The sequence below is a fragment of the Fundulus heteroclitus genome, chromosome 6 (genome assembly GCF_011125445.2).
Source record: "Fundulus heteroclitus isolate FHET01 chromosome 6, MU-UCD_Fhet_4.1, whole genome shotgun sequence".
NCBI classification, from domain to species: Eukaryota; Metazoa; Chordata; class Actinopteri; order Cyprinodontiformes; family Fundulidae; genus Fundulus; species Fundulus heteroclitus.
In genome coordinates this window covers 7,637,753-7,650,321 of record NC_046366.1, presented here as the reverse complement: position 1 = coordinate 7,650,321, position 12,569 = coordinate 7,637,753, and the positions used below count along the sequence as shown (strand labels likewise).

Sequence of the window (12,569 nt, the reverse complement as noted above, 5' to 3'; positions counted from 1 at the left end):
GGACGATATAGGAAAAAAAAAAACATATCGATAAAATAGAAATCATATTGATAGATTTTGATAATTATCAACAAACTCCAAATGTATTTTAAGTGTAGCCCTGGCCATTTTATGCTGTTGCTTAGCGACATTTTTAGATACAGAACATACGTACACTGAATTCAAACTCAATCCTTTATTCAACTAACCTATCAAAACCGCAAGTTTTTAGAAAAGAAAAAAGTATGCGGTGCGTTCCTGGGTCTGCGTTTGTGATTGTTTGGGAGGATGTAATGATGACGGTAATATTAACTCACATGATAGACTAGAATGCAAAAGGATGGAAAATATATTTTCTTGAACTTGTTATTGACCCTTTTTTAACTATCCTCGATATATGTCTATCAATCGATATGTATCGTTATTGAATTATCATCCAGCCCTAGTTATAAAACAATATCCCAAGCTTTGAACATGTCTCTCAGCATTTCCCCTACCATTCTACAAGGGGGGCTCCCCGCCCCGCTAACAAGAACCCTCCAAGAAGATCACAGCATGTAGTAAATTACTAAACGTTTGTAGATGTTCACCGTTAATTTTAATAAAATGTACCCTTCTAAATAGCGCCAGATCACGTCCTGACACACTTCAGTCATGATTATTGCCAGCAATTGCATAAAACTGTTTTATATTTATTGAGTAGTTGTGTTGAAAAATTAAACAACCTGTCTGTCTGTCTCTATCTCTTTCTATATATAAGCTATATATCTTTACAGACAAACAGACAGATAGTTATGAACACACATAACTATTTAATCTGTGAACTGACGGGGTTGACCAGAGGATTATGTCTTTATTACATCAGGCTGTCAATACAGAGTAATTGCATTCCTCAACTGTCTATTGACAAGTTAGCTCAATACTGGTTGTAAGGAGCTAAAGATCCGCCTCCTAGAGCACCGAGGCAGATGCCAAGGGAACTACAACCCCAGATGCACAAAGGTACCCCCCGAGCAAAGGTGCACAAGAGGGACCAACACAGGGAAAGTTGCCTCTCCCAACTGAGGGAAGGGCAGAGATGGGCCCCAAGAAACCCCCCAACAGCCACAACGCCGAAGCCCCCAGGAGCCGCGGGGACTGGCCAGTGGTTTCCACCGGCAGCCAGCCATGCCAGGGCAGCTCCAGCCGTGGGCCCAAGGGACATTTACATTGTTTTATTTCATCACATACATTCCTATTAAAACTGAGGTTTCTGGTTCTAATGTGGCATAGTGCAGAAAGATTTAAGGGATATGGATACCACTGTGGCTCTGGTCAAAGCAGTGCTTCTGGAAGCGAGAGCTGGAGAAAGGGGAATTTTTGGAAGTTCAGATCAGCTCATGAGGTAAAAGTAACACCAGCTTGACGTATACGCAAAGTTCATACAAATCAATTAAACTTTTATGATGTTGTAGTCTTACCTTTCCTGTTTTAATTAGCTGCTAAGGACTTAAGCCGCCCACCCCCACCCCACAGGAGTGATGTGGTTGCCCAGTGCAAATAAATAAATAAAGATCATGTCTTGTTGTGTCTTCATGTTATGTGTAACTATGTGCATTCTGAGATTTTCTCACCAAAAATGTCATTATGGTAACACATGACAAAGCTTCTTAATTCTTAATTACTATATCTGGCCATAAGGTGGCAGTGTGAGAACATAAAACAAAGTAAAATTTGAAGCTTTCAAAAGTATGTTTTCAAAAGAAATTATTTTCACCCCAATCATGCATGTGAAATTTGTTTTTTATGAAACTTTTTTTTTTTAACTAATCAACAAAAAACCTTGGCTCTCTCAGATAAATGTATAAAGTCCTTTAATTGTAAAAGGAAAATGCATTAGAAACTAATAAGAACTTGTAACTTTGACTGAATTTGAAAGTTACTATACGGCAAAACTACACTAATGACACTAAACTAATATAGCTGAAATGGAAATTGATGCAGAGCATTTTCAAAAAGCATGCCAAGTTAGGTGTTAATAATTATCTTTAATGTTTCTCTGTAACATCTAGGGCTGTCAAGTGTGCTATTTTCAGAAAAGGTGCTCCAATGACTGACATTGGCATGAAGCAGCATGCTGTTTTCCCTCTGTTTAGAAATAAATCAATAAAAATCCCACAGAATCTGTAAGCATGTGTGTAATTTTAAACTTTCAACTCCTATTAAATCCAAAGACTTTCAGGGTTTCCGTTTCATTCAGAGTTCATTGGCGCACCATCAAATGAGAACACTACTTGCTTGTATGGGAGAGTCAGGGTCCTGTCTGTGTGGTGCTGTTCTGCCTAAATAATTGCATCATCATCTCCGACCATACTCTGCGTGTGCATGTAGTCAATGAGTAAACTCCTCTTCCGGTCCAAGAGAGTGCAGTGATGCAGAGAAACAGACGAGATGAAAGCTAAAAACAATACAAGCTGCTTCCTGAGGCACCGACTGTTTAATTTGGTGTGTGTGTGTGTGTGTTATTGTGATGGCAATATTCAACAATAACAATCAAGACTTCCATTCACCCCGGCTGACATGGAAGGGGGTCCTTGCACACGCTCTCCATTAATCAAGGGGTTCCACGATTGAAAAAAGTTTGAAGACAAACTTACAGGTGTTGGTACATTATACTAACCCTGATACTCTTTGGTGTGGAAGTCATTGCTTGAGAAGTCAACGTTTGCAATTTTCAGTATCAATTAGATCAGTGGTCCCCAATCCTGGTCCTCGAGGGCCGGTGTCCTGCAACTTTTATTTGTTACTCTGCTTCAACACACCTGAGTCAAATAATGAGGTCATTAGGAGGACTCTGGAGAACTTGACAGCACACTGGGAAGTAAGTCAGGTGTGTTGGATCAGGGACACATGTAAAACCTGCAGGGACACTGGCCCTCGAGGACCAGGATTGGGGACCACTGAATTAGATAGTTAGAATGAAGTCAGGAAGAACAAAAGTTGTGGAAAGTTACTTTTCATGGATGCTGGTATTTCAGATTGCCACAGGTAGCTAACCTCCAGTGGATGCTAGTCATTTCGCTCAGTATCCATTCGTTAAAGAAAAATATCTTGATGTGCCTGCCACTACTATGTGTCAATGTGGGGATGTTGGGTTCAGGGTTAGGAGCAGTAGTAGTAAAATAACACAAAATCATTGTGTCTTTGTTTCAAATGAGCAAAATCCTGTTTTCTTGTGCCTCTGGGGAACCATAATCTGCTACAACCAATATTGCTAAGTCATAGCTTTACAGACACCAGTGATCAGTAATTGGTCACAGATCTCTGACTGGGACACACAACCTGAAACATGTTTAAAACTCAAGTTCTATGAAAGGTGGGAAAGCAGAGAAAACAGAAAAAAGGATGATATGATACCCAGCAGAGGCCCCAGGCCAGTAAGTATATTCCTCCCACCTTTACTCAGTAGTGCTGTATTGCTGGGCGGTGGTACATCCAGGAATGCCCTTTTAAAGCAAAACCACAATTAAAACAAAAGACGAAACCTAAAAAAAACAACATAAGTAGACATAGAATCAGACTGTGTCTCCCACAAGCAGTCTTTGCCTTGTACTGAGGCTTATTTTCACATTTTCATCTTTTTAATGGACAAGCAGAGCTTGAAATTAAATCCATTGAAGCATCCCTTCATTCAGCCAAAGGCTCTAAAATGCCGGTGTCACAAGGTGATCCATTACAGAGACACTCAATGTGGAAACTTAATGCATTAACAGCACAGCTAACACACAATGCACCGGAAGGCAACACACACCTCACTACCTTGCAGGGGGGGAGGTTGAAACACAATGCCTGTGTTTCTGCCGGGAGGACTAGAAAACTGAGAGGGGATAGTGGCCAAACACAAAAAAAAAAAACCATGGTGTCATAAATGAAAGGCGAAGGACAGAAAACGACTGCAAGGAGTGTGTTGACAGACCAGACCCCAGACCAAACCGCAGTAGTGGGTTGGTGGGGTTAAAATAACACCACCCTCTCTCCCACCCACGTATCCACTTTGACTCCAAGAGGCTAACTCTCCTCGACGTTCTCCTCTGTCTGCCTCTGAGGCCCTCACCCACCTCTGCTGCTATTCTGGGAGATCCGCCCGGCGTCCAACATCCGTTTAGTACCTTAACACTCGTTTGTTTCCTGTCTGTCTACATTCAGTCTGCCGTCAGAGATATGGTGTTTATTTTACTACAGTTAAAAGCTAGAAGTGTTAGATGAATCAAAGCAATTGTTACTTTTAACTGCTCTACAACCACACTATTTATCCTACTTTGAATATCCCACAATGACCGATTGTAGTTTATCACCAAACTGCTGGCTAATTATTAGAGATTTTAAAACTCCTTTTCCTTCCCAAAAAACTTTACATAAAAAATCAAATCAAACATAAACCCTCCTGTAATGTCGATGGGTATTAGAACCACTTTTTGGTATACTGTCTGAGAAAAAAAAAACCTAAGGCTATATCCTGTTTGTATTATTACAGTGTTATTATCCATTTCGAAGCTGCAGAAAATATCTAGAAAACACAGTTTAGCAAACTAAACATCTATCCGTGAATTCTCTATAGTCTTTTGGCTCTGTATTTAGCTCTGTCCATCTTCACGTCAACCCTGACCAGCTTTCCTCCTACAGAACCGCATCCCATAGCATAATGCTCCTGCTACCATGTGTCACTGTGGGGATGGTGTGTTCAGGGTGTTTTCTTCCACGCTGTGTTTTGCACATAGGCTAAAAAGTTGACTTTGTCTCATCTGACCAGAGCACTTTTTTCCATGTGTTCGCTGTGTCCCCTACATGCCTCATACCAAAAATACAAACAAGACTTTAATGTCTTTCTTTTAGGAAATTGCTTTCATTTTTCCCCACTCTTCCAAAATGCCCCATTTGTGGATCTATGCAACTCTTCAACCATGGGTTTTGGATGGTTCTCTGACTAATGTTGTCCACACACACACACACACACACACACACACACACACACACACACACACACACACACACACGTTTACTAATTAAATGAAGGCTATTGGTTGAGCTGGAAGTTTCATCACAGAGGACATGACACCTCTAAACAAAAGAGCTGTGCAGTCGCAGCAGCAGACGCTTTTCCTCTTCTCCCATGCACAACACTGGTGTCATTTCAACATCTGGGCAGAGGGGGGGAAACTTTTGCATAAACTCTGGAACTATGCTCCTTTTAATTAATATTTATTTTTGGTTTAAATTGATACTGGTGTAACATTTGTTATCATTATGCTATTTTCCTCATGTAAATGGAAGAAGAAAAAGCCATATCGGCTTCAAGATTCAGACCTGCCTATGCTCACAATTCTGCCTATAGTAATAGCCACCTGTACATATATTCATAGTACATGTAAACTCTGTTATAATAATTATCTATATATTATGCTATTGTACATATCTGTAAAACTCTATTCACAGTAATATCCACCTGCTATTGCACTTCTGGTTAGACCTTAACTGCATTTCGTTGCCTTGTACCTGTACCTGTGTAATGACAATAAAGTTGAATCTAATCTAATCTAATCTAAAGAGTAAGCCCCAGGTCTTGGTTTACCTGATGTCAAAATAATCAGTGTTGGTCTTAAAAAAACCTGTATTGGTCGATCTCTATTCAATTCCTACCCCTGGCATGGAAAAAATAAATACTAATAAACATAAATTAATTTCCAATGATTGTAAAACAGAAAACCCAACAGTAACATCCCTGCAGTTCTCTTAAATTAGATAAAACATTTTGAGCACGGCAGTCAATAAGCCAAATAGGTAGGATTTCTATATTCACCTGTCCTTCTCACTTTCTCCGATTTTAGATTAGCTTTCTCTGTTCTGAGGTCTCCATAGGTAGCGTACACACACAGCCACACACAGACAGAAAGGCAAATAGAAGGTAGATTAGATAAAGTATCACATAAAGAGAAGTGTGTGTTTAGGCACTGTGTGACGTAAACATAGAACACAGTTACACCCGACTCCACTAAACACACAAAAGTCCTGATTAGCTGTCTGATATGTTGGATATATTAATCCCACTTCATATGTACACATGCACATAAGCTTCATACCTGGAATATTTGAGGCGCAGAAATCTTTTCTTTCAGCATCTGCTCTGACTGAATGCTGGTCGGTCACATTGAGATGATGAAGCCCTTAGTCCTCTCAGGTGACCTGAGCTACGGGTTCAAGGCGCCTTAACGTCACTGCACGGCATCTTCTTCTGCGTCCACTGATGAACATAAATCCAGGAGTTTTTCTTGTTATTGGAGTTACCTTAAAAGAAAATAAAAGCACAGAAAATGAGTTGCTAAAGCTGTCTTCTGATTCAGCAGGGAGCTACAGGGTATTTTCCGTTTTTTTGGGGGGGCATTTGGACAAACTTAGATATTTTTTTTCATTTTAGAATGAGCGTGTGCTTTATCTACACATAATTAAAGACAAACTGAGCTGGAATAAAAAATAAATAAAATTGGATTCTATTTTTTTCTATGGTTTAGACAACCAGATAAAATAGGAAATAATACATTTTATTTAGAAGGACCTTTCAGGACACTTAATGACACTGTACAACTAAAAGCCAAACAGTTAAGGTAATGCAAATATCTCAGATTAAAAATATACACAAGGTTAAAAAGGGATACTTTTATCTAAAGAGATGTGTTTTCAGTCAAAGGGCAGAGAAGGCTCTGCATCCCATGGTGGTAAGACAGGCAGATGGAACAGAGAGGAGAAGGGAGGAGGCTGCAGAAGGCTAAGGGAGCGGGTGGGGATGGAGAGCTGTTGAACGTGAGATAGATATGGAGGCACAAGACTGTAGATATGGGAATGCTTGAGTTAAACATCTCACAGTCCTGCTCTGCATCACTGTCACATGCCCAAACAAATATCACACGGCCAAGGTTAAGTATTTCTGTGCAACGAAACATTATTTCAGAGAGAGACAGCATTGTTTGATGTGTCTAAAGGGCTGTAAAAGATTAAAGAGCAGATTTCTTGAAATTGATGGTCCGCCTTATATATAATTACCATACTTGTTGTGCTTACGGACTGATTTTGTGTGGTACAGTGTGCTCAAAAATCTGTTAAAATGTTTAAGTATGAGTTTGGTTAGCAGCAAAGTTGCTCTGCTCAATGGATATTCACTGTGTCACTACCTGATCAGACCCCTGAGCTGTCTACAAGACTGCCTGACTAATGTCAAAACTAGTAGTGCATTCATGTAAGGCAGCCCCCGCCCGGAGTTCGCGCAAGCAACAATAAACCAAGTAAGTTAATTCAATATACCAGTGAAGTTTATTTTGGCTTTATGCAAGAAAGGGCAGTTTAGTCCAACTATTCTGTCCTCCGACAGAGATAGATAGCACTGCCTATCAGGCCCTGTTTCTAACATAACACCAAAAATAAACTTCACTGTTAAATTAAATTACCTGTTCAACAGAAAGCCTGCAACCTCCGGATTAGTTTGAGTCCGCACTCCCTCCAAATTATTTCCACTCCACCTGGTAACAATAAGAGTCTATATTGGCTATTTTTTCCCGGTTATTACTTTTCCTTTTGTTGGTTATTTTCTCTTCCCTCTCGCTAACAGAACGGCAGACCAGGTGTACCTACTATTAAGAGGAAAATAAGACAGAACAAAAAGTGAAAAGTTGAAATGACAGTAGGAGAATTCAGCAGAGTGAGAAAAATAGATCTCAATGTCCTCCAGCAGCCTAATGTTATAGCAGCATAACTATAGAGCAAGCTCAGGATAACCTAAGCCACTCCAACTATAATTTTTATTAAAAAGGAAAGTTTTAAGCTTAGTCTTAAAAGTAGACAGGGTGTCTGCCTCACGGACCAAAACTGGGAGTTGGTTCCACAGGAGAGGAGCCTGATAGCTAAAGGATCTGCCTCCCATTCTACTTTTAGAGACTCTAGGAACCACCAGCAGACCTGCAGTCTGAGAGCGAAGTGCTCTGTTAGGAACATACGGGGTAATCAGAGCTCTGATATATGATGGAGCTTGATTATTAAGGGCTTTATACGCGAGAAGGAGAATTTTAAATGGAATTCTTAAATTTAACAGGAAGGCAATGAAAAGATGCTAAAATTGGAGAAATATCATCAGAACTCTTGCTGCAGCATTTTGGATCAGCTGAAGACTTTGAACTGCATTTTGTGGACTTCCTGATAGTAAAGAATTACAATAGTCCAGCTCTGAAGTAACAAATGCATGGACTAGTTTTTCAGCATCACTCCTGGACAAAATATTTCTAATTTTGGCGATATTCCGAAGGTGAAAAAAGGTAACCCTGTAAACCTGTTTAATATAGAATTTAAATGACACGTCTCGGTCAAAAATAACACCAAGATTTTTTACTTTATTACCAGAGGCCAATTTATTAACATGAACAAATTGTCAGACGTATACGATTTAAACTAGCCTAATGCGTTTCCTTTGATCCCTACAGTATGTTCAAGTCTTTCTAGGATAAGATTGTGATTAAAGAACAGGCTTTCCTTTTTTGTCCAGAAAATACAGTACATGCCTTCTAAATCATTCTACATGTGACAACAGCACCCGCTGCTTTTTGGTTTGTACTTGTGGTCAGTAGTATGAAGAATACTATCAATAAACTCATAAAAAAAGAACAAAACTTAAGTTTGTCTTTAATATTAATGGCTTGATATTATTGCCTTATGAGGCTCATAGCTACTTAAAAGTTGACTTCAGGTACAAGTCGGGCAAAAAGCCACTATTAATATATAGTTAAAAAAAGGTGTGCCAATGTTGAAAAATTGTGGTTGAAAAAAAAAACCATTGTGATATGTTAGAAATTAACTCATAATTTACATATAATTTTTTTGTTTAATTTTTTGGAAGAGATTCGGTGTAATCTTCAAAATGACAGCTTTAATGGATTAAGACAGAAAGATGATAAAAGTTAAATTTTGACCCGTTTTGTTGGGGGTTACTTTAATGTGGTTAGTCAGTACATTTTACATATTTACTTTCAGCAACTACACATCATCTACAATATAACTCTACAGGAGAGTTATTACAGAGACCAATTCCTCAAAACGTATCTGACAATTGTGACCCGCAGAATGATGTGCTACAGCAGTGATGGGACCGGAAACAACTCCAAGCCGTCTGAAGTGACTTTGACATTATTCTGACTTGGGGCAGGGAGCGGAATGCCTGAGGGGCCCTCTGCAGGAACGCGCAGACTGAATGAAACAAACTGGCTTTGCTCAGACACACGAGGACGCAGTCCACCCACCACCAAGTCATGTAGCTGCCCCGGGGTCAGAGGAGAAGCACACAACAAGGAGAAACATCAAGCCCCCACTCTCCCATATGCTTGACAAATGAATCCTTTGTCTCCTTTGTTTGGGAGGAAACAAAATGGACCATGTATACAACTGTGATCACTGCAAGGAACAGTGACACACACTAATCACAGAGACACGTGACTTTATGTTTGAGAAGCTTGTGATGAATGGCCACTTGGAATGGCTGGAAATTATTAATTTGTACACACACACACACACACACACACACACCTCATAAACAGCTGCTGACATGCGAGAACAACTCAATCCCCGTGGCCTCAGATTTGAGTTATGCAACGGTCAGAAGGAGGTTTATGCTTCATCCCCATCCCAGGCACATAAAAGCCTGTCCTCTCAGAGAGCAACAAAAGTTAAAAATAATCCACACACAAAAGATACTGAAAACTTTCAACTTCCAATTGACTGAATATTCCTGTTGGGTTTTTTTTAAGTGTGTAAACAAAAACGAAAAAAAAATGTTCTCTGTTGAATTTGGTAAAAATTAGACGTAAAAGTCCGACGTCAATTATTGAGCCCAAATCTCATCTCTGTTCTGTCCCGCTTGCTGCCACTGATGGACTTTTGATTATTACACTTAAACCAGACTGATTCTACAGATTTGATCTCTGGAGATCAGTGAATTCCAGTGTAGCAACCTGCTAGAAATCAACCTGTGCAATAGGTGCAAGTGCATTAACCCTTGAAATTTCTCCTGCTACTAAATATTCCACAGTTAGCCATTGGTAACGTTATACCAAAGCAGAAGTGACCTTAGGAATGACTGCAACTCAGCCATAAAGTTCTGAATGTAAAAAACTAGTGGACAATCCCAGATTATCTCAATTATGGAGAGAGTTTCATGGAATGGGTTTCCATGGTCAAGCAAAGAGTCAGAAGCAGCATTAAATACACCACTGTTGGACTCCAGAGAAGTAGAGAAGTGTTCTCTAGAGTGACAAGTAGTACCTCTCCATCTGGAAATCAAGTCTGAGTTTGGCAGTTGCCAGAACAGGAGCACCTGTCTGACTGCATTGTGTAAAGTATAAAGTTTGGGGCAGATGGGATAATGGTGTGGTCTGGATTTAATGGCATATATAAAAGGATTCTGACACATCTTTCAAGTTCATGGTGGAGAATACTGCTTCATCGCAGTAGGTTGAGCCAAACATACTCAGAATGTGTAGGACCATCTTTTTCAGAGTTGGAAAAGCCGTCTCTTATATTGTTTGGATCCAGAAAGATGTAGCACCAAAACACTCCAACGTGGCCTTTTAGCACCACATTGGACAGAAGAGCTGCCAGTTTCAGTTGAAGAGACCCTGGATTCGGCCATTTAAAGTTGTCACCTACCTCCTTGGAAAGTCCTCAGATCTCAATGATAAGGAATGGGTTCTGAATGAACAAACGGCTGTCCTCCAAGGGTGAAACTGTCAAACTAGTTTTACCCTTGGACTAGTGACTAGATCAGTCACAAATTCAACACATCCAGTCTTGTCTCCCCTGACTTGTTCCTTGACAGCAAGGAAGTATGTGCAGTCCCCCTGCAGGTCTTGTTTGAATATCTCCAGTTTTCTTCAGAATGCCTGGACAGCTGTCAGCAGATCACAGACTGAATTGTCCTTGCCTTGTAGCTTTAAATTCAGCTGATACAAGTGGGATGTCATGTCAATCATGTGGGAGAAAGCCAGAGTACCCGGAGAAAACCGACGGACTTGAACCCAGGACCCTCTTGCTGCAAGGCAACAGTGCTACCCACTGCAACACTGTGCAGCGGGATCGGTCATATTGTGCCTTTAAATCGGCTATTTTCTATGTACGAATAGCTGAAGTAAGCAGATATATTTGGGAAAATGTGATCTGCTTCATTTTGTAGTGATGCTTATTGTTGCTGCTTTTGATGAGAGCGACTGTCTTGGAACAAATGAGACAGACAGTTTTTGTGCTCCCACCTGGCAAGACGACCAGGTACGCGTCAGTCAATTCTTCTTTAAAATGTCTGTTTTCTGTGTCTACTTTTCCAATGTTTGAGCACACCATTTCACTTTTCTTTCACCAGTCCGCCGTACTTTTTCCAGCAGTGCACTCTTGTTGTCTTCGTCTTGTTCTTCGGCTTGCCACAGACTTGCCTGTGTCTTAAAATAGCTAGCAGCAGCAGCAGCCTTGTCTGACAGCTTATTGGCTGACTCGCATCCTGTGCAGCCGGGGGCAGATGCTCTGCAGAACAATATCGTATTAACACAAGAAGCAGCGCAAGTGAAGTTAGACACTGACTGACAACATGCAGTAATATATCAGTGTTTAAAATCTAGGTTGGGTTGAGCTTGGACAGCACGTTGGTCCGGATCCGGACCCTGGTCCACTCATTCGTGACCTCTGCTCTAGAGTGGTGCAGAATTAAAGTATTCATTTTACTGAATGATATATAGGATTTAAAACATTATTTTATAAATTTTGATGGGTCCAAAATATACAAATATTTATTTCTGGTTACAATACCAAAGTCAACAGGAAAGGATTCTGCACCATTAGGAATAGTGGGTTAAAGTGATGTGAGACGGAGCTCAGTTGTTGCCAGATCATAGTTGTCCTTTGATAGCGTGGAGAAATGGCTTCTTTTCAGCAATACATTTCTCAGACTGAAGCGGAATAAAAAAATAAGGAAAGCGAGGGTGAACGTCGGTCAAAGCTTTTAAGCGTTGGTTCTGACTTAAAGCTATAGTTGGTAAAGTCCTTCCCATGTAATGATAGTCCTTTCATCCTGAAAGTAGTAAATACATAATGTATTCACAAAGGCGAGAATAAGAAAAAAAATTATGTTTTCTGTGGGAGCTGCAGGCCTGTAAAAACTCGAACTGATCCATTCTCCTACGTCCGAAGGGCATGGATTTGACAGAGTTTTGTTCCTGCTTTCATTCCACTCTGTTCTTCATGTTAGAGGGGTATCGCTATATCTATTGGTTGTCTTACATGCCAATCATTCTGACGCGCTCATGTAATGCCAGTGTCCGTGCTCGTTCCTTCATGGTTTCCAACTGCTGGCGTATGCGCACTCCTGGTGTTTATGTATCCGGTTAGGTTAGGGGCTAGGTTAGTGGTTAGCTTAGCGATTAGCCGTTCATTGTAACTCCACGTTCAAAGTATTCTGTGACACCGAAGCTAACCGCTAAGCTAACCAGATACATAAACAATAGAAGCCAGTAAGCAGAAACTAACATGAAACAAAC

General features: G+C 40.3%; 1 protein-coding gene across 2 annotated transcripts in view; it reads right to left on the bottom strand.

Moving 5' to 3' along the window:
- Window positions 1–12,569, bottom strand: part of tnk2b (tyrosine kinase, non-receptor, 2b) — a 61,352-nt gene that overhangs the window by 44,297 nt on the left and 4,486 nt on the right. For both annotated transcript variants that reach the window (XM_021315639.2, XM_021315642.2), the window contains exon 2: window positions 6,096–6,300. Coding sequence is in view for 1 of the 2 variants with exons in the window: in XM_021315642.2 (XP_021171317.2) it covers window positions 6,096–6,134 (39 nt within the window). In the remaining variant the exon portion in view is untranslated. The remainder of the gene's footprint in view (window positions 1–6,095; window positions 6,301–12,569) is intronic.